This window comes from Parasteatoda tepidariorum, chromosome 12, assembly GCF_982258835.1.
Source record: "Parasteatoda tepidariorum strain Cologne lab strain chromosome 12, Ptep-v5.0, whole genome shotgun sequence".
Classification (NCBI taxonomy): Eukaryota; Metazoa; Arthropoda; class Arachnida; order Araneae; family Theridiidae; genus Parasteatoda; species Parasteatoda tepidariorum.
In genome coordinates this window covers 55841751-55862531 of record NC_141766.1, presented here as the reverse complement: position 1 = coordinate 55862531, position 20781 = coordinate 55841751, and the positions used below count along the sequence as shown (strand labels likewise).

At 27.0% G+C, this 20781-nt stretch overlaps 1 protein-coding gene across 1 annotated transcript in view; it reads left to right on the top strand.

Moving 5' to 3' along the window:
- LOC107443374 (uncharacterized) overlaps positions 1-20493 on the top strand; it is a 38082-nt gene extending 17589 nt beyond the window's left edge. Inside the window, exons 2-8 of the mRNA XM_016057226.4 lie at positions 3498-3599; positions 5750-5817; positions 7777-7839; positions 8863-8993; positions 14044-14095; positions 16927-16995; positions 19464-20493. Of these exons, the coding sequence (XP_015912712.1) occupies positions 3498-3599; positions 5750-5817; positions 7777-7839; positions 8863-8993; positions 14044-14095; positions 16927-16995; positions 19464-19619 (641 nt within the window). The 3' untranslated portion in view covers positions 19620-20493. The remainder of the gene's footprint in view (positions 1-3497; positions 3600-5749; positions 5818-7776; positions 7840-8862; positions 8994-14043; positions 14096-16926; positions 16996-19463) is intronic.
- Positions 20494-20781: the final 288 nt, after the last annotated feature.

Here is a 20781-nt window from a genome sequence, read left to right as displayed (position 1 = left end):
AATCAGGTAAGCGATTAAAAGTTTAAGTTAAACATTAATTTAAGTAATTGATTACTTTGTGCTATGCCCGGAAACTGTAAAAGTAAATAAAAACAATTTTGTACTCAATTATAAAACCCTTTTATCCGAAAGTTAGATGTAAAAAATGATTTTTTAGAATTATTTATTATTAATTATGTTAATGATTGAAAGAATTTTAAATTATAGGATATACAAATTTTTATATTTAGGACTGTGTTTTTTTATTTTTTTTTTACAAAACCTATAATTTGGCAAAATGGTTCGTAGTTGAGTCCCAGAAGTAAAAATTTGAATATACTTTATTTAATAAAAAATTTTACTAACCAGTTTCACTAAAATTTTAGATCTCCTCATTTAAAATGACATCTCTTAGAATAATGTGAAAACTTGTAGTTTTATTCTAAATAAATTTTTTTTGTTGAAATTTTTAATTTTTCAATAATTTAATCAATAATAATTTTTTTTTTTTTTTTGTTGCTAGTTATGATATTGTGATCTAAAACATTTTTCATTGACATTTCTCTCCTTTTGTCCGATAAGTTTGAATGAGTATTAATCATTAATTAGAGTTAAATACTATTTTGGTAATTACTCATTATATCGCAAAAACTTATAATTTGCGAGGACCTACGAGCTGCAAGAATAAAAAAAAATGCTAATTAATTAGTGATAACGATTTATTAACAAAAGTATACTTCCTTTTAATGAACATGTCTTTTTTTACAATTATGAATTGAAATCCATCAGAATATGATGGTGGTGTCGCTATTTTGCAAAATGCTATTTTAAATGTTGTGGACCTTTTAAATGTTACTTTTATTGACCACTATATGTCTGAAAATAGTGGTGTAAATTGACAAAAGTTTGCAAATCTCATTTACCCTAAAATGTCAAGAAATGTTTAATAATGATTATTTTTTATTATTCAATTTAATAATAGTCAAAATTTAATTAGTAAGTTAAAAAAAAAGCGGGTCTATTTTATCTGAATTAATTCAAAATTTATAAAAAAAAATTTAATAAAACGTATGTTAAATAGAATAAAATTATGTGCATAAAAGTTTTTTATATAAATATATTTATTCATTTTTGGCTTCACAAGACCATTTTTAATTTGTTTAAAAATGGTGATTGTCACAATAATAAAGACAATCTTGCATTTTAAATTAACTTATGAATCGGATAAGAACCATATTTGAAATTGCAAAATAAACATATAGAAAATATTTTTGTGGTAAGACTCTTCTGCCTAAAAACAGTTTTTTCTTAAATTTTCTTTCATTTTGATTAAAATTTTTAAAAAAAATACAATATTTTTATACTATGTATAACATTGATATACAGAGTGTAAAAAAAGTATAGAAACGGTAAAATATCTTGAGAAATATGCTTTAGACCGAAACAATGAAAATGTCACTCAATTTTCCACCCCCGCTTTCTGAGGGTAGGGTGGAGGGGTAACTTTGAAATCTTTAAAATAGACCTCTATTTTTTATTGTAAATTTGGAATTTCTAAAGAAAAGGGTAATCCAATTCGACTTATAGGTCTATGTATTTCTCTTCACCACTGGGAGGTGAATAACAAAAATTTAAATAGGGTACATGCTGTGTAAAATAGACCCATAAATTGTAAAAAAAAAATTTTAAAAAATTAACTAATGTTTTGGTAATTTTTTCATGTATATTTTAAAGAAATCAATCAAAAAATTTATGAAAATTTTTATGTTCTTAATTAGATGGGTTTTAAGATATCGTTTTACGCGGTTTGTATGCTATTTTCATTTTTGTTGGTTACCTCCTATTGGTGAAACAAAATGCATAAATATATGAGTCGAATTTGGCCATATTTTTCTGCGGAATCCAAATCTACTATGAAAAATAAAGATCCATATTTAAGATTTGAAAGTGGCTTCACATCCCACCCCACAGTAGTGGGAGAGCTTATTATCATAATGGTTTTTAGAAAATATTGAATTCATCCATTTTTATTTTTTCACTCAAATGCATATTTATTCAAATATTTCACCATTTCCATGCTTTTTTTTTTTTTTTTACACTCTGTATAATTTTCAGCCATTTTTTTTTTTTAATATTTAACGAACAGTTTTGCAGAATGGTGGCACAGTTAACAAAAAATCGCATAAAAAAACAAGGCTTATTGTTTAACAAGTAAAAAACTATGACTGCAATTTAAAAAAGAAAATAATAATCTAAGCAAGATGTAAGATAAGAACAATTTAATAAAATGTAATTTTTTATATAAATTGTGTGAAAATTAATGCAAGTAGAGTGTTAAATAACTTTTTTTTTAATTTGATTTTTTCCCTTAACTGAATTATGGAGTGAAAAATATCAAGAATTTAATTTTTTAAAGGTTTTAAATCTTTGTTATATTTTTCTGAGAAACATAGTTTATCTATAGTTAAGTTAAAATTTATGTATTGCTGATTTTAATAATGATTTATTTCACTTGTAGTAGCATAGACAACACCCTCGCCTTGGAATTAAATCACTTGATAAACAACAATGAATCAATTTTTATTTCTACAAGTTTATCAATTTAATGAAGTTAGCTGTTTCATATTATTTTTGTAATAAATAATGTATTTATTTTATTATTCATATTGCTAATTACTGACACTTTACATTATTTCTTATTATTTTTAGTACTTCTAAATGTTAAGCTTCAAACAATATTTAGTTAGTTTGCTCATTCAATTAGATTACTAAATTTAACAATTAATTTAAAACATGATTAAATAAGATCAATATTTCTTTCAATGATTATATTTTTTGAAGGGATAATTTGTTACATGCCTCAGTTGCATAATTATATAAACTTATATATGCATAGATTTGTTTATTAGGCACTTCCCTTAAGGCATTTGCCCGTGTCACACATGGATAATCTTGTATCTCATGTTATTTTATTTCTATTGCCCGTCTGAGATGCAGTTTAATAAAAATAGATATGCTAGATGATAATTAAATTTATTTACCATAGATTACACCACTAAGCAGTATTTTTCTTGTTTTACCTGCAGTTCATTTCAATGATTAGTTATTTGATATTTAGTTTAATTTATTAAATATTAATTGACATACTGATTTAATTTGATTTTAATATTTTGAAATTCAAAATAAACCTGTAATCAAATTGTTTAACTTCGTTTGAACCCTAATTTTTTTTTTTATAAGTTTTACACCAACCCCCGCTCTCTAGTCACTCCCCAGAATCAAAATTGCAAAAAAATAATAACTTGCATTATACTTATATATTCATTTTCTGTCAGAAAAAACTTGATAATTTTTTATATCTTTTCCACAAAAATAAAAAAAACTCTTGCTTTTAAAGTGTTAAAATAATTTATTATTTGCATTATCGTATTCTTCTTCATAATATTGTTAGTTTATATATGAATTTAGTTATCATTCTATATGACAATTCATTTACTAAAAATAAATTATTATTATAGGTATTTGTCATACTTGTGGTGAAAAAGTCTCTGGAGCAGGCCAGGCATGCCAAGCTATGGGAAACTTATATCATACAAATTGTTTCATTTGCTGTTCCTGTGGTAAACACATTTTTGCTATGTTTCGTTGTGACTTCTGTGTCATCATTTTATTATTATTGGCTAAGTTAGATTCAATACATCCATTGTATTTGGGAGAGGTCTTGGAATACCTAAAATTTGAGTTTTGATTTTGCTGATAAAAAAAATTTTTTTAAGGGCTTCATAGTTTTCTCATATTAGCATGTCAAACATAATCTAGCTCTCTTTTCTTTGAAAGATTGCATAATCCATAACTTCAATAAATTCTTTATGCAAAAAATTAAATAACTTAATTTGAAGCATTTATAAATTTAAAAAAAATTACTTTTCTAATCATTTTAATGTTGCACAATCATTATATTGCTAAAGTAAACATTTTTGAAGTTTTAATAATATAATATATTGCATACCTGCCAACTCTTCCGGATTTTCCGGAAGATTTTATTTTCATATTTAAAGTGGTAGCAATACTCAGGTTATTCCAATTAACTTTTTTAATTATAATGATAATTATAAATGAATTTGACCACCACTACATATAAATAATTACAATAAATATATAGAAGCATAATAATCATTGCTCAAGCGAATTTAACAGGATCAAAATATAAATATATTTTTGAGTCAGATTGTTTTTCGTTTATTGTTTTACAACCACTCTGAAAATCCATTCTCGGAAAGAGTGAAAGTTGTCAGGTATGATATTGTAGTGAAATAGGTTGTGACTCTAATCCTAAGTCCAAAAAGAAAATTGATGGATTATATATATGATAATTAGGCTCGCAAGTTTTAAATAATAAATTCAATAAAACCTATTATTAAATAAAAACCAAAAATAAAATAAAAAAATAAAGATTTGAAAAAATTATTTCTTATAATCTTATGCCAGTCAATATTTTATGCAACTAACAGAAACTAAACAGAATTTTGATTAAAAAAATATTGTACATCATTAAATTATTCTTGTTTATAATTTACCATTCATTGCTTAAGATTTTCCTTTTATTTATTTATTTATTTATTTATTTTTTGTACTTCGAGAAAAAAATTTTAGTATAAACGTGTAGGCAACAAACATGAAGTAGTAAAATTTGGAATAATCCTTTTAGCATATGGTAAGAAAGTTGTTGGAAATAGTAATTACGATAGTAAATGATTTTGTTTATAAGTTATTTACTGATTAAATATATAATAAATGAAATATTAAGAAAAAAGATTAATCAATTAGGTTTTACATTCTATGGAGAGAAAAAATTAGTTCTTTTTGATTGATTACAATTTGATTTTAAATAAGTTTACCAGTTGTTACATGGACAATTAGTAAAGAACCCAGTATTGTCTAGTCCTCAGTTTCTCCAAGAAGAAAAACTAACCTGGTTTCACAACCAACATAAAAGTTACTGAAATCATTGTCCCTCTTCAACATAGGAGAGGGTTAAGAAGAGGAATGTGCTGCTTTACAACTTGTTTACCCAAGTTTAAAAACAAGGAACATGCAAAAGTAGAATTTTACTTAATATATAGAAATGCTGTTATTTGCAATCGCAACTTCTATAAATTTTAAGCATGAGAAATTTAAGAATAAGGAAATGAAATTAATAAACAAACTACCAATTTATCAATGTATGAAATTACCCAGATAAAATAAGCATATAAAATAACGTTAAATGAGAGTTCAGAAGGGACCAGTAGAAAAGTTAACTATAACCAAGTGTTCACTATATCCCAGATTCATTATAGCAGGATTTGACTGTATTTCAAAAAATTCATGGTTTCTAGAAATAAAAATGATTATTTACGAAAATTGAAAAATTTGCTACTCTAATTTTAATGTGCATTGCAACTACCTAATATTTGTGTCAAACAATCTAGGTAATTAGTCAAATGTAGAGTTAATTTTAAAGTACTCAGAGAGCATCTTGTTAAGTATGCCAAGCATTCCATCAAGGGCCCACAATCTGCTTTCTGTTGGTGGGTAACTATGAAAGCCACATGGCCTTTTTAAGCAATAATTAATTAAAATAATACTTATTAATCAAATTAACTCAATATTTTTATGCGTTTAAGCTTTATTTTTTTTTTCCTGGACTGCTCTCAGTAGTGCAGGTTTCCTAATTTTAGTATCTAAGTCTTTGATACCTAATTTTTTAATGGTATACCCTTTTTTATAGGACGTGCTTTGCGAGGTAAAGCTTTTTATAATGTGCATGGTAAAGTATATTGTGAAGAAGATTACTTGGTAAGTTATTTGAAATAATAATATTTGTAAGTTATTTGCTTTATAATATTTAAAAAAAAAAAAAAACACAGAATAACTTGAAAAATTCCTTGGGTTTTATAAAAATTCATATTTTTATTTGAAATGAGGCTAAATAATTATTTTCCTTGCTTTTAACTTATTTTTCTTGTTTTTACAATATACCACAATTCTAGCACAGTACCCTTTACTAGTCCAGAATTTGTTTTATATAAAACAATTTTTGTTTATATCTGTGAGACAAGCAACTTTTATTAAAAGGAAACTTTATTTAAACTTACCTTTTACTAAGAAAGATAATGTTGAAAAAACGAATTTTTGTCATGCCCAAGCATCATTTTAGCTTTAACAAACATACTGTAGAACTTACTGCACACTTTTGTATTTGATATAACATAAGTCCTTGATCTAGACTCTGGAGCTAAAATTGTTAAATAAAGAGTAAAGTCTTAGAAAATCATATTAAAAAAGATGGCTAAAAATATTTTAATATTTTTTTTTCTGATGGTGAAACATGACTGAATTTAGACAGTACATACTAACTTGTTATTTAATTGTATTTTAAAATTGAAATAATATACTGTGCATTGGGTTAGCTTCAAATATAACAGTAACTTTTTCCTTGTTTAAGAAATTAGTGTTTGAAATATCATGTATAAACATAATTTAAAGAGTAGTCTACCAAAAGGGATTTATTTCATACAGAAAATTTAAAAATTTGGGGAAATTTTTTTTTCTTAAAATTTTTATATCATATTGTAACTTGGTCAACAGGACCTCTACTTAGCAGAAACTAAAACTTAGTTTCACCACCATAATTTTTGAAGTGGTTGCAAATTAATTCAAGTTAAAACAAATTAATTCCAGTTTCAATTTTGTTATAATAAAAAGTTTTAAAATATTTACTTGTTTTTAACAAACACTTAATTGCTAGTTGTATTTTTATAAATCAGATTAGCAGAAAAATAGGCATTTAAAGTGTTATTTATTTATTTATTTATTTTGATAATGTGTTCCAAGCTTTTCCTAACCACAATCAATATCAAATTTTTATCATTGAATGTCAGCAATGAAGTAGGCAGTAGTCAGAATATCATTAATTGTAATTCAAATATTACAACTATAAAAATCTTTAGTTTAAAAATATTAATTCTTGCAATGTTTGAATTTTTCTAGTCTAACATTCAATAGTAATTCTAAAGAAACAATGAAAAACTCTTTTTTAAAAAAAAATTGTAGTTACTGAAATTAATTGAAGAAAGTTTTTTCGATGTTATTTGAAAATTGATATTTAACAACAAAACAATGTGGGAATTGTTTTTTATTATTTAATTTCCTTACAATAAAGTAAAAAAGAATAACAAAAAAATTACTTGGATGATCAAAAATGCCTATCGATTAACAAACTAAAGTGTTTTTGCTGATGAAAATATCTGATTTTTCTTTTTTTCCTGAAATGCCACAAGCATTTTTCTTGAAATTTGAATGTGTAGCCAGGAGAATTTTATCTCTCTTGTAATTTTATTTGAATTTGTAATTAATTTGACCTGGACTTTTCATGGCATACATGCCAGATATATTTGTCAAGTTTTCTTAAAGATTTAATATTCTGACTAATTGTAGATAGCTAATTTTGTTCAAGAGTATTGTTCGCCCGCAAAGTTTACGGGCTGTTGCCATTTGACTTTTTTATTTTATGCATTTTTTGTATTTTATGTTCTTTAATGTTTTTTTACTTGGTTTTTAATAAACATTTACCCGTATGCCCTCAATTGGGGCAGGTCGGAGTAAATATTTTCATCTCTCTTGTAATTAATAGAAAATAGTTTGACTTGGTTGTTGAACTGAAAACCTCACTTAAAATTGAATAATATTTTTTTTTTCCAATCGCGTAAAGATCAAAGTAATTTTTTTTGCTACAATGTTTTTATTTTTCATTAGTATTCTGGCTTCCAACAAACTGCAGAAAAGTGTGCAGTATGTGGACATTTGATTATGGAAATGGTATGTATTTATGTTTTAAATTTTTCTGCATAACTTCTGTTAAAATCATTATTGAATCAAAGATAGTAACTTAAGTATCATTAATCCTATCTTTAGCTTAATGTATGTATCTTTGAGCCTATTTTTTTTTCAATGTGGAGTTTAACATACACTGAAATCAACTGAAACTAATAAGTATAAAATAAGACAATAGTCATTTTATGACTCAAGAACTTTCACGAGTGTCGAAAAATTGTGAATATTTTGGGGATCAAACTTTTTATGGCTGTTTTAATGCCTGCTAATATTATCAATCTAATCGTTTTTGCTAGAGCACATGTATAAATTCTTGCTAGTGTTTAAAAGTAACGTTCCAAAAAAAATGAAACAATCCGTTTCTTATGCCCGGAATCATGTTTAGTTTTCAATCTATATACCTGGTGGCAGTACCCGACTATTTGTAGTGTGTTTAAATATAGTTTATTTTAAACTAGATGTCAGCACTCATCAAGCATAAATGTTTTTGAATATTAAAAAATGGATACATATATTGGACCTACTCTTAGATTTATATAATTTTCTAGAATAAAAAAAAGCGATCATTAAGGGGTTAAAAAAATAATATTTTTTTAAGAGAACTCATAGTTTTTAATCATTAATAATCATAATTTAATCGTTAATTGAAACTTAAATTTTTAACACAGAGAAAAAAATCCTTAAAAGAATTATTGATCATAACATAAAAATAGTAAATTTTTTAAAGTATTTTCTTGCTTTGAAATAAAGACTAACATTCTATTTTATTCAAAATAAAATTATTTTTAATGTACCTGGACCAGTTGTGAGCATTTTAAAAATGAGTGTGACATGTTTTAGAGTTTTCTGTTGATTGTGTTTATCTTTTTTGCATGCTGCTTTGCTTGAAACAATTTATATAATTGTTATAAACTTCTTAAATATTTGTTGCAAACTTTTATTATTATAGAATCAGTAAGGTATTAGTCTGATTAAATAAGTGATTTTTTTTAAAAAATGTTTCTTAAGATACTTCAAGCGATGGGACGATCCTATCATCCTGGATGCTTCAGATGCTGCATTTGCAATGAATGTTTAGATGGTGTTCGATTTACTGTAGACATGGACAACAAGATATATTGCGTTGAAGATTATCATATGTAATTATTTTTACTTTTCATATATGTTAATTGTAATTCTTTTATGTATTTATTTTAATTAGTTTTATAAATTTTTAAAGTGAAATTAAATATTTCAGCCTTAAATACATATTTACTTATAGAATTAGAATTATATTTAGTTTTGTTTTCTGTGCTTTGGAATTTATTCAGGGTTTCTTGGAAAAAATCTTAAACATGAGACATGCTCTTACGGTCCAAAAGGAACAAGATTAACTATGTCCATTTTGTATGTAATCTTGTAATTGTAATTGTTTTGTATGTAATCTTGTAATATGTAATCTATGAAGTAATCTTGTAAATCATGAGCAAAAGGTTAAAAAGTTCGGCAGCTGTTTTTGTATTATTGAACTAACTGTCATCCATGCTGCTACACAGAATGAGTTAAAACACTGATTTAATTTTTTTTTTTTACATTTCATGTCACCATACCAATGATTGTACTTGTTAGTAGAATCAACAGCTTTCTTTTTACGTTTTGGCTTCCTTTTCATGTCATTATATTTTAACCATGTTAATCAATCTTAATTTAGTTTTATCCTGTTCGGCTAGTAATTATGAAACCTTTTACAAACCTGTTAAGTTAGATTTTTTTAAACTTCAGTTGTTAAATTTTACTTTTTAATTGATATTTAAAAATTATAATTCTTTTTTTTTTCTTCCTTGTAGCCATTTTTTGTGTAGGAATTAAGTATTGACCCCATAGAACGTTTTTTTCCCAGGTTACAGAGAATAGGGAAAACCTGGAATCATCAGGAAATTTGAATTTGGCTCTAAAATTAAGGGAAAATTCTTTTTTTAAACAACATTGAAAATTCCTATGATTTAAAAATGACCGGTCTCAAAATCTCCAATAACAGTAATTTATTTAGATTAAAGTTACATTATTCTATATACTACAGTTATTCCTCATAAACATTTCCCATTACAGTTGAATTTTTTCTTTTCTTAGTTAACTGATATTTTGTTTCTCATAATATATATCCCCGAATGCCCTTAATGGGGCGGACCTGTATACTATTTCCCCTTCTCATGAAATCTAATACTATCTGACATACGAAATAAAATAAATCATGTTTTTCTGATGAAAATTGCAATGTTCTGATAAAATATGGTCTGGAATTACGTTTTAATTTTTCTTAGATGCTTTGAAAAATCAGAGAATTTTTGAAATTAAGTGGAACCAAATAATAAATTATAAGCTAAGTATGGAATAGAAGACCATAATTTTTTCTAGTCAAATTAAAAGTACTAAGAATAGGGATACAAGAAATGTTTATACATATTTTAAATTCTAATACATGCACGCAACATATTTAAGCAAAAAGTAATAAAATATTGAGAACAGAATATAAAAAAATGCTTAAAAAACTTACAAGTGGCCATCTCTCTTTAATGTGAAACTAAGTTGGACATTCAATACAGTAAATGAAAAGTAAGGTTAAAATATGGAAAATGGAACATTTCATTGAGTTTACCATGAAAAATGTATAAAGAATGAATTTTACTATGGAAAATGAGTTTAATAAACGATGATTCTAATAAGCAAAATCTAATGTATAGAGTTATCCCTTATTTTTGAGAGAAGTTAATCACTTCTTTGGCAAAGTTTTTACATGTTTCATGGAGCCACTGCATGTACCTTGCACATCTTATACATTTATCATTTTTAGTTGTGATATTGTATTCCTCTTCTTAGCTAAATATACTGATATTCATCAAATTCTGAGTTGTAAATTTAGTTAATTTGTAGGGTTCTTTCAAGTAATTTATAGGGCTCTATTGGATAAGGTGTTAGGTCTGTAGAATCGGAATATAATATGTGTGTTTTATACGGTTCATAAAAAATTTAAAAAAGTGGTTTCAATTTTATAATAAAAAAGCTAAGGATTTATTTTATTTAAAAAAAATAAAATAGGATTAATAAAAAAGCTAGGGATTCAACTTCAATCTTAAAATTTTGAAACCAAACCAAAGAGAAATCATTAACAAAACCAAAGATTTTGTAGCTAGATTTATTTATTTGAAAATATCAAGAGAGTGGTGGTGAATACAAATTTATTAAAATACATCTTATTTTCTTACCTTTCTTTTAACCAAATTTTGAACTTTTTAAGAATCCTAAGATCTCTGATGAAATACAGGGTTCCCACGGTCCTTGAGAGTCCTTGAAAGTCCTTGAATTTTTTTTTGCTAAATTTAGGTCCTTGAAAGTGCTTGAAAAACGTCTTAGGTCCTTGAAAAACTTGATAGGTCCTTGAATTTGTCCAATACTGCCAGCGGCCCTTTTTATAAAAACCCGCGGATCTTTCTCGTTCTTTCTGTTTTGTTCCCGAGCTCTCTCACATGATTTTTAACGCCACCGTTTCTATCCGGGCCTAGCGTCTTGGTGTCTGCCAAGCGCGCGGACCACAGCAGACAATCAATGCGTTCGGGGCGAGACTCCACTTCATCTTCTGTCGCATATGCTTAGATCTTCTTTTTTCTTATCGAAACTGGAATACTCTCGCATTTTGTAACAATATGTACGTTGTAGTTTTCAATAAATTTGCCGTTTTACCATCCGCACTTGTCCTTACGTTTGCGTCATTTCAAAACTTTATTGTAAAGCGTATTCGCAAAGGCACGGCTTCGTATTTGTGTTTTGTAGTTTAGACTAGTTATGCCTGGGAAGTGCTATTTTAATCCCCAATGGATGGATAATCAAGCTTATAAAGAATGGATTTTATCGATGCCCGAAAAGAAGTTCAGAGCCAAGTGCCGATTATGCATGAAGGAGATCGATATCGCAAAAATGGAAGAATCTGCTCTGAAATCACGCATGAAAGAAAGGTAAAACAAAAAAGCAGTCTCATGCCCTGAGTTCTCTTTTTCCAAAGACATCAACATCTAATTCATCTGGTGTAAATACTCCTTCAACATCGTGTGCCCCATGTGAAACAGAAACTTTAGTGCCCGAGGTAACATTGTCTTCTTATCTAGTCAAAAGGAATGTGCTTGATGCTGAAATTCTCTGGAATCTGAAGTGCATCACTAGTAATTATTCATGTAACTCCTGTGAAGGGATTAGTAAATTGTTCTCCAAAATGTTTGCTGATAGCTGTATAGCGAGACAATTTTTTTGTAGTGCCACAAGGTGAGCCTATTTGGGCTCCTTTGGATCGGCACTATACTTCAAAGGGATTCTTATAAATGAGCTGAAGAATGTTGATTGCTACACTGTACTCTTTGATGAGACGTTAAATCAGTCTCTACAATCTAAGCATATGGACATTATGGTAAGGAATTGATAATAAAGTTTGCACTAAGTATCTTACCTCCCAATTTATGGATCATGGAACTGCAGAAAATATTTTGTCCTCTTTTTACAAATGCATGGATGATGGTTAAAAGCTATCTAAAATACTTCAATTATCCATGGATGGACCCTATGTCAATTGGAAATTCTATTAGAAGCTTCAGTGAGAATTAAAAGAGAAATATTCCCACCACGTCATATTCATTGGCAGTTGTGGATTACACATAATGAATAATGCTTTTAAACATGGTGAAAATGGGATATGTTCCTTCTAATTTTTATTTTCAGAGAGAATTGTTGCTGCATAACATTTAGAGAAGGTTGTGTAAATTATGGATGAATAATTTCAGAAACGATGTTTAATAGAGGAGAGGAGGGGGTTATGGAATAGTCATGGAATATGGAATACCTAAGATTTAGCTCTGTCTTTCATGCAGCCTTCACATGGAAATACACAGGATTAAAGGATTTCACCATTAACATCTCATTACCATTAGTTATAGATTGTGCTGAAAATGATTTTGTGAATTAATATGTAAAACCAGTAGGGTTGTTTTTAAAAAAATATAAATTTTAGTCCATAATACATATACTCTCTTCTCTCTATATAGGCAAAGCATTTAGGTATTATATTTGAAATTAATTATTGCCACAACAGGCATTGTGTCTTCTAGTAAAATAGAAGAGAATAATTTTTAAAATTGGTCTTAGATTACGGTCCTTGAAAATTTTGTTGAGGTCCTTGAAAAGTCCTGGAAAGTCCTTGAATTTCAATCTCATCATAGAGTGGGAACCCTGAAATAGAACCATCAAATGTGATGGTCACATTAATAAAATGTGACAATCACAGTCAAAGATGAGACCTTGACCTTACAGTCAAATATGAGATTGCCACCAAATTTATAATGCCATTCCGCCATTATATTCTTTTGCTTTTTAGTCAGGAAAAAATTTATGTACAAATTATATTAAAAGATTGAATAACATATGGGCTGAAAGGCCTAGTTAATTAGAAAAAAATATATTATCTATGTATTAAAAACAAAGTACCTAATTCATAAAAAAATATTTGAACCCTAAATCAAGTAAAAATTAAGTTTTGTTTAATTTTTGCTGTCACAAAGAGTAACGCTACTACTTCCTGTGAAACTGCATCTACTGCAGTATATTAACAAATAGAAATAATTAAACTAGCTATAACTTCTCTATGTCCATCTAACCTAGACTTACCCTAAATATAAATAATGCTTATATTCGGTATTAAATACTTATAATTATTTTATTATATTTGTAAAATTAACATTAAATTTCTTATAATGATTAGAATTTTGTTGCACTTTTAGTATGAAACTGAAATCAAATGACTATTTATATTATAATACATATATATCGTTTAGTTTTCAGTATTTTTATACGGATTTTGTCTGTAGATTGTATGAAGTCTGTATTATTTTTAATTTCACCCTTTCATTTTTAGTTTAGCAAAGCCACCTAACATACTTGTCTGAATAATATTATTTACCGTAATTAAATATCTTGAATTTTCAAGGTGATCTTTAATGACAGTTATCCTTTTAGAACACTTGAAATAAAGGGAGTAAAAAACTATGCAATTGTATTAATTTTATTTGTTAATCAATGTACCAATTTAGTTTCTTAATTTTAATTTGGTAATTTAATAATTGTGCTCTATTAGTTCACACCTTTTTATTGTATTTATTAATTTCTTTCCAGGATATATGCTCCAAAATGTGCCATGTGTGGAAAAGCTATAACTCCTGTTGAAGTATGCTACACTTTTAAAAATATATATACAGTGTTGTAGTTTGAAAAAAAATCTAGGGAACTTACCTTTTTTATTTACTAAATGTCATGATGGGGTTGATAAATTTTTGTTAGACTTAAAAAAAAAAGCAGTTTTAATTAAAAAATACAGCAGATTGACATTAAATTTGCCTTTTATTTAGATTTATTTATAAATGCTTTTACTAGAATTATTATGTAATTACAATGAGTGCACAATTCTTTTATTAGCACTAGAAAAGCCCTATTGCCTTGAATGTCCAAAGATAAAAACAAAAATGTATTTATGCTTACATTCAATTTTATTTTGTGAACTGTTATTTTGTTTATTATTTTAATTAATAATGTATGTTATGATATTGTCTTTATTCAAATAGAGAAAGATTGGGTTTCTCTCTTTCGTATTACTAGATAAAAATTATTTCTTCTTAAATTGGCTTATTTGCTTACCAGATTATAGAGTTTGTTAACCATAGTCATTAAAAAAGTAATCTTATTTAATATTTTAAGTTTTATCAATTTCTTGAAATTATTTAAAAAGCAAAAACTTAAAAACGTTTTGTTTTTATGAAATTCAGATAAGGGCAATTTATATTAATTTAGCTTTTCAGATAAATCAAAATTTTACTCGCCATAAGCATTGGCTAATAAGCAAGTTTAGTCTTAGTTACATGTGATGTTTGTTATTGAAATCTGTTTAACCAAGCTTTCCAAAGTTAATTTTTTTTTTTAAACTGCTCCTACCAGTATGATTTTTACTGAAAACTGGAATTTAAGCATAATTTTCCACTTTCTGATTGTTTTATGAAAGAATTATGGAAAATTAATGATTTGATTGAAGAATCATAGAAAAATAAGTTAAATTTTTAATAGTTAATTTTTTATAAACCAAAAAAAAAACTGGTAGGGTGACCTGGGGTAATTCCTGATCAAAAAACGCAAACATCTATTTTATCAAAAAACTATTCAAAATAGAATTTTAATATTTACTGGAAGTTTGAGGCTATATGAGATGAGTCCAATGCCACCTTCTTTTGTTTGAAAATCTAATTAGAATTTAAAAGATTTTAAATTTTTAGTGATCAGGAATTACCCCTGGTCTTGATCATTTCTGGGGTAATTCCTGATCACTTCTGGGGTAATTACTGATCACCAGTTTTTATTGTAAAGGGGCTGTTTAAAAATAATTATATATAATGGTAATTAACAAATAAGACATCAAGATCAAACAAATAAACCAAAAAGATATGTTTAAGCAGCTAATAAAATGATTTATTTAAAAGCAAGAATTAACACTTTAAAGTTTCAAAAATCTTTGCATTGTGCCATACATTTTAGGCAATCAGCCAACTCATTCTCATGTTCTTCTGAAATATAAGAGAGTTCCCACATGGGTTACTTGTGCTGGATTTTTTAACTTCATTAAGGGAAAGTGTAAAGTTAAGTAAGGTATGTCAACAGCTCTGGCAGCAGCTCTCACACTGAAATTTTCATTTTCAATCATTAAAAGAAATTCACTAATTTTGTTTTCTAGAAGCTTAGTATCCTTTTTAGGCTTATAATTTCTCACCATATTTATACTAGGCTAATTTATAAACTTAAAAATTATTCTAACAATTATACTAGGCTAATTTATAAACTTAAAAATTATTCTAACAATTATACTAGGCTAATTTATAAACTTAAAAATTATTCTAATGATGTACACACATAAAATTAAGATGGAAGCAAGGTAAGACAAATCAGAAACGGTGCAAATCAGAATGCAGTCTTGTATACAGTTAAAAACAAATTTTGTGATGACAGTTAAAATATATTTTATAGTTGTTCCACTTAATAAATATGAACTGTTATTTAAGAAAAGACAATTAGGTATTTATAAGCTATTTTATATACTATTTATACGAAGAAATGACAATGCTCAGGAATTACCCCAGTGATCAATAAATACCCCATCTGTAGGGGGCAACATTTGATATAGTTTCCTATAATCAAGTATAATGTTTACAGCAGATGTGAAACAATTAAACAAAAGCTTACACTACTTTTATATCAAAGAAAAAGAAAGTGACTCAAAATATTTATTATTAAGAGAAGGAGGGGGATCTTTGCAGAAATGTGCACATTTTGAAACCCATCTTTGAAATGGAAAATACAGAAAGCAGTTTAAAAGATACTTATTTTGTTAGATTAAACGAAAAATTATTATTGAATAAATGTAGTTATACTTTAGTAAAGTGTACAAGCATTCTTGTCCATGTCTTAAATTTAAAAAAAAAATTTTTTTTAAAAATAAAACTTAGGTGATCATTATTTACCCCAGAAACAGAGTGATCGTGAATTACCCCGGGTCACCCTATGTTGTTCACTGCTGGAAGAGTGTTTATACATTACTATCACATTTATATCTAATCCTCATTTATATCTCGCATCAGTTATGTTATTTTTAGGTCTGAATATACTTTCATATTCAAAAGTTGAAAGGAATGTAGAGAGGATTTAGTTCTGTAGGTTGATTTACAGGATGTAATTTACAGGATGTAATTATAGGATCTTCGGCAAAACAATCCTATGCTTTCCTACGAAAGAAATATATCTTTTAGGAAAGGAAAATTACTCAAGCACAAAGTGTTTCTGAACTGAATTTGACCATGCCATTTCATTCTTTATTTGTTTGCGAAAATCAATAAATAACCAATTTAGCTATGCAGCACACATAAGACTTTTTTTTTCTAGTTTTAGTATGGCTTATATTTATTGGCATATAAATGTAAAATGACTGTTTCTTTCCTAAAATTTCTTTCTTTTTTTAAGGGCACTGATGAAACTGTACGAGTTGTATCCATGGATAAAGATTTCCATGTTGATTGCTATATTTGTGAGGTAATTTCTTTACTTTTTAATTTTAACTATGTTTTTTTTTATTAAATAAGCAACATGGTTTCCTCTTTAGTCTACCATATTTTATAAAATAAAATAAAAAGCAGAAAGCTTGCACTAGCAGACAATATATTATAAGATACATTGTCGAAACCAGTTTTAACTAACTGAAAAATGACATAATAAGCAATCCCAGAGGTGATTGTACTCCATGTGTACCCCAGAATTCTGGTTATTTCGTATCATTATTCCGGGTCCAAAAACTGGCAACTGGGCATGTAATTTTTCCTTTAATATCGCAAAATTCCGCATATCTCAAAACCATTGGTTTGCAGACTTCGGCAAATCAAAAAGCAAGACATTTATGAACATGTGATTTTTTCGCCATTTTGAATCTTTGGAGCTGCATTGGAATCTACTAATGTCGTGATTTTTACTCATGCTATTTTATTATCAATCGTTGATTTTTGTATTTACCCAATTTAAAACTTACACATTACGATTCGTAATCATGCGAATTAAAAATCGTATATCGTAATTCTTATTCATGTAAATTTTTAAAAACAACATCTCAATTAGTATTAACGCATTTTTTAAATACAGCTCCTCGATTCGAATTCACACATTTTTAAAATCTAATATTACGTTACGTAGTGATGCCGTTGCAATATCAAAAATAGATTTTCGTATTTATACGTGATTTAAAAACTACGCATTGTGATTCGTATTCAGATTATTTAAAAATTATGCATCATGATTCGTATTTTCACTGTTTTAAAATCCTATATTGTGATTCATATTCAAGCAATTTTAAAATCCAATATCACATATTCTCTAAAAAAAAGTTTTTTCTTGAAGTAGTTGTTATTAAGATGTCATTAGTAAGCAATTTAATTATAAATACTATTTCAAAAAATTATGTTAAATGTGAAACATGCTCGATAGATAAATTGAAATCTTGATATCGTTTTTTTGCACATAAAATTTTTTCGGGGTTTTTCACTTAATGCATTCCATACATATACCATGTGGGATAGCTTAAGTAAACTTTTGAGGATCAAACCGCTTCCAGGAATCATTCTAATGCTTAATTCAGTTGCCGATCAATCAGAAGGCAGATTTGATTCAAAAGGAGCTATTCTATGATAATTCAAGATGTAATAAAATAACAATAATGCAAAAATAAATGCATTTTTTCATCATTCTGAAAGTATTAAAAAAATGCATAAGTTTCCAGTGCCGCTCGCTTAAGTCTTGATGTATCGGATGACTACAGTACATTACCTATTAAAAACTGCATGGGTGTGACTGAAAAAACATGCAATTTTTCCAAAGATTCAAAAATACAAAGCTTTAGATGTTATTTATAATTCTAAATGTAGACATATAAGTTTAAATTTTAATAAAAGAAATTACTATGATAAAAATTGTGCCTATTTAACTTTTTAGCAAATTTGTAAATATTGTCCATATTAGCCTCCTCTCTCCCTTACTTATTAAATTACAAGTGTTGTTCAATAATAATAATTGAAAGTTACTTACTGTATAAAAGTTTCTCTGTTTAAATTATCATATATTGAAAATTGATGGATGTTAAAGCTACCAATTTTAAAATGTCACCTAGAATATATTTCCGGTTGTATCACTGAATGTAACAAAAATTTCCTTTGATGGTACTGTTGCGAATTTGTGGAAATGTGTATAATTTGTAAATGTTTTTTTGTTATTAAGTTAAATATCTCAGATGGACAGTCTGATTGGAAATTTTGTAAAAAAGTCGCATAATTATGGCATGATTTAAAGAGAAGATAACGCCTTATTTATTAGGGAAGATTTGGTTGGGCAACATTTTTGCCAACTTGATGATAATTTTGGCGACATAGTAATACTATGCGACAGGGTGATTGTTCTGGAAAGTTCAAGTTTCTTGGAGATGTAACTAATATTCACAGAATTATGCAAGAATAGTCAAGAATTCTGTGGAAAGATCCAGGGCTTTGTCGCAAAACCTATATAAATGTTAGTGTGCCTCGTAGAGAAGAGTTGTAATGCATTACTCTGTTTGCATTATTGTTCTGATTTTCAAGTCTTTAGTGAGTTTATTGAGCCATCTAAGATTGTGAAGCCTGTATTTTGTGTGTTGCACTGATATTTGTGATGTAATTGAGTGCTGGAAATTGCTATATTTTGTGGAAGATTCTACTAATAAATTTGTGTAGTCTTAAGGACTGTTTTATTAATTTCCAATCTAAACACTTATTCTTGCTGCAGTATTGTGGCATAACTACCACTATGATTATTTAACATCTCTTCACTAGTATATAAAACATGTTAACTCAACTCACTCTTGAGGTTCCTTTTGATAGTTGGCATGATCGAAAGCTCTTTCCCCACTGTGTATTAGAATATTTAACTATAAATTTAAACTCTCTACTTTGTTTCTGTTGGATATATTTTTTTCCTCTTTCTAGGATTGTGGCTTACAGTTGACTGATGAACCAGACAAACGATGCTATCCTCTTGAGGGCCATCTTTTATGTCGAGATTGTCATTTAAATAGATTAGAAATTCTAGGTAAACCTGCTACTCTCCCAGTGCAGAGATCCTTACAAATTAGTGATTTATAATAAATATCAATATTTGTAGATGTATTACATTTTAAAATGGAATAATAACTTCTTGCTAAGCTTTAGCAAACATTTTGTGAAATTATGTGTTTAATTCTAATGAAGCTTTTATAACTGTTTGTTGTAAAATGTTTTGATTGTACCATTGCTTGCTTGGAATTCTTATAATTTCAATGCAAAATATATTTTATGCATAAAATAAGTTTTTAGTTAACACATGTCTAATAATTTTTATAATGAAATAAAAAATTGCATGTATTTAATTCACACTTAATTATGTTATTTTAATAAAACTGTGTCATTATTTTGTAACATCTTTGAAACTTCATATTGAAATGGTTTTATGATATTTTTAATGCATCCATTTATAGTGAATATATAATGTTTTTTCTAAACTAGCTTTCTAATCAAATTGTTTCCACTTGCAAGTAAATTTAGTTCTACATTTGTTTACTTATGAAGAACTATTTGACTATATACTGAAATATAAATTTAGCAAATTAATAGTTTAATTAATGGTATAATTTGCTTTTTTTTTAAGTTTATATACGTATTCTGTGTGCTTATAAATCACTAATAGCCGGTAATTTTTAAAGTAAAAGCCATATATTTACAAGATTAACATCTGTCAAAAAGAGCCAGTTATTAAAGTTAATGTACTTGTTTTAATTTAAAGGTATTAAAATCTAAAAAATATTGCAATCAATGCACTAATATTAAAAAAATTTCAATTTATATGGAATATGCTAATAAGTTTAGATTGAAAAGTCTATAACAACCTCGTGAAAGTTTCTTAATTTTTTTTGAAAAAGTATCCATTAATATATCAATAGTTTTTGAACTATAACAGTTTTTTGAAATATTAAGGATAAAATTGTTATTTTTATTAAACGCACATTAAATCTTACTACTTTTTAAAAAAAATGTATTGAGTTCTACAGGATTTTAGACTAGATCTTGAAATTTAATAAAATTGTTATTTGATATCCTTTCCATTAACTTTTTTTTGTTGCTAAAAATTCGTTTTTTCATGTCATAATTATAGTGTTTTTTTCAATTGCTATATTTCCTACCACAATCTTTACACTTTTCTGACTTTCCATTGGTCATCATTTGCTCCATAGCTGTAAATCTTTTTTAAAACCACAATCATGATCACCTT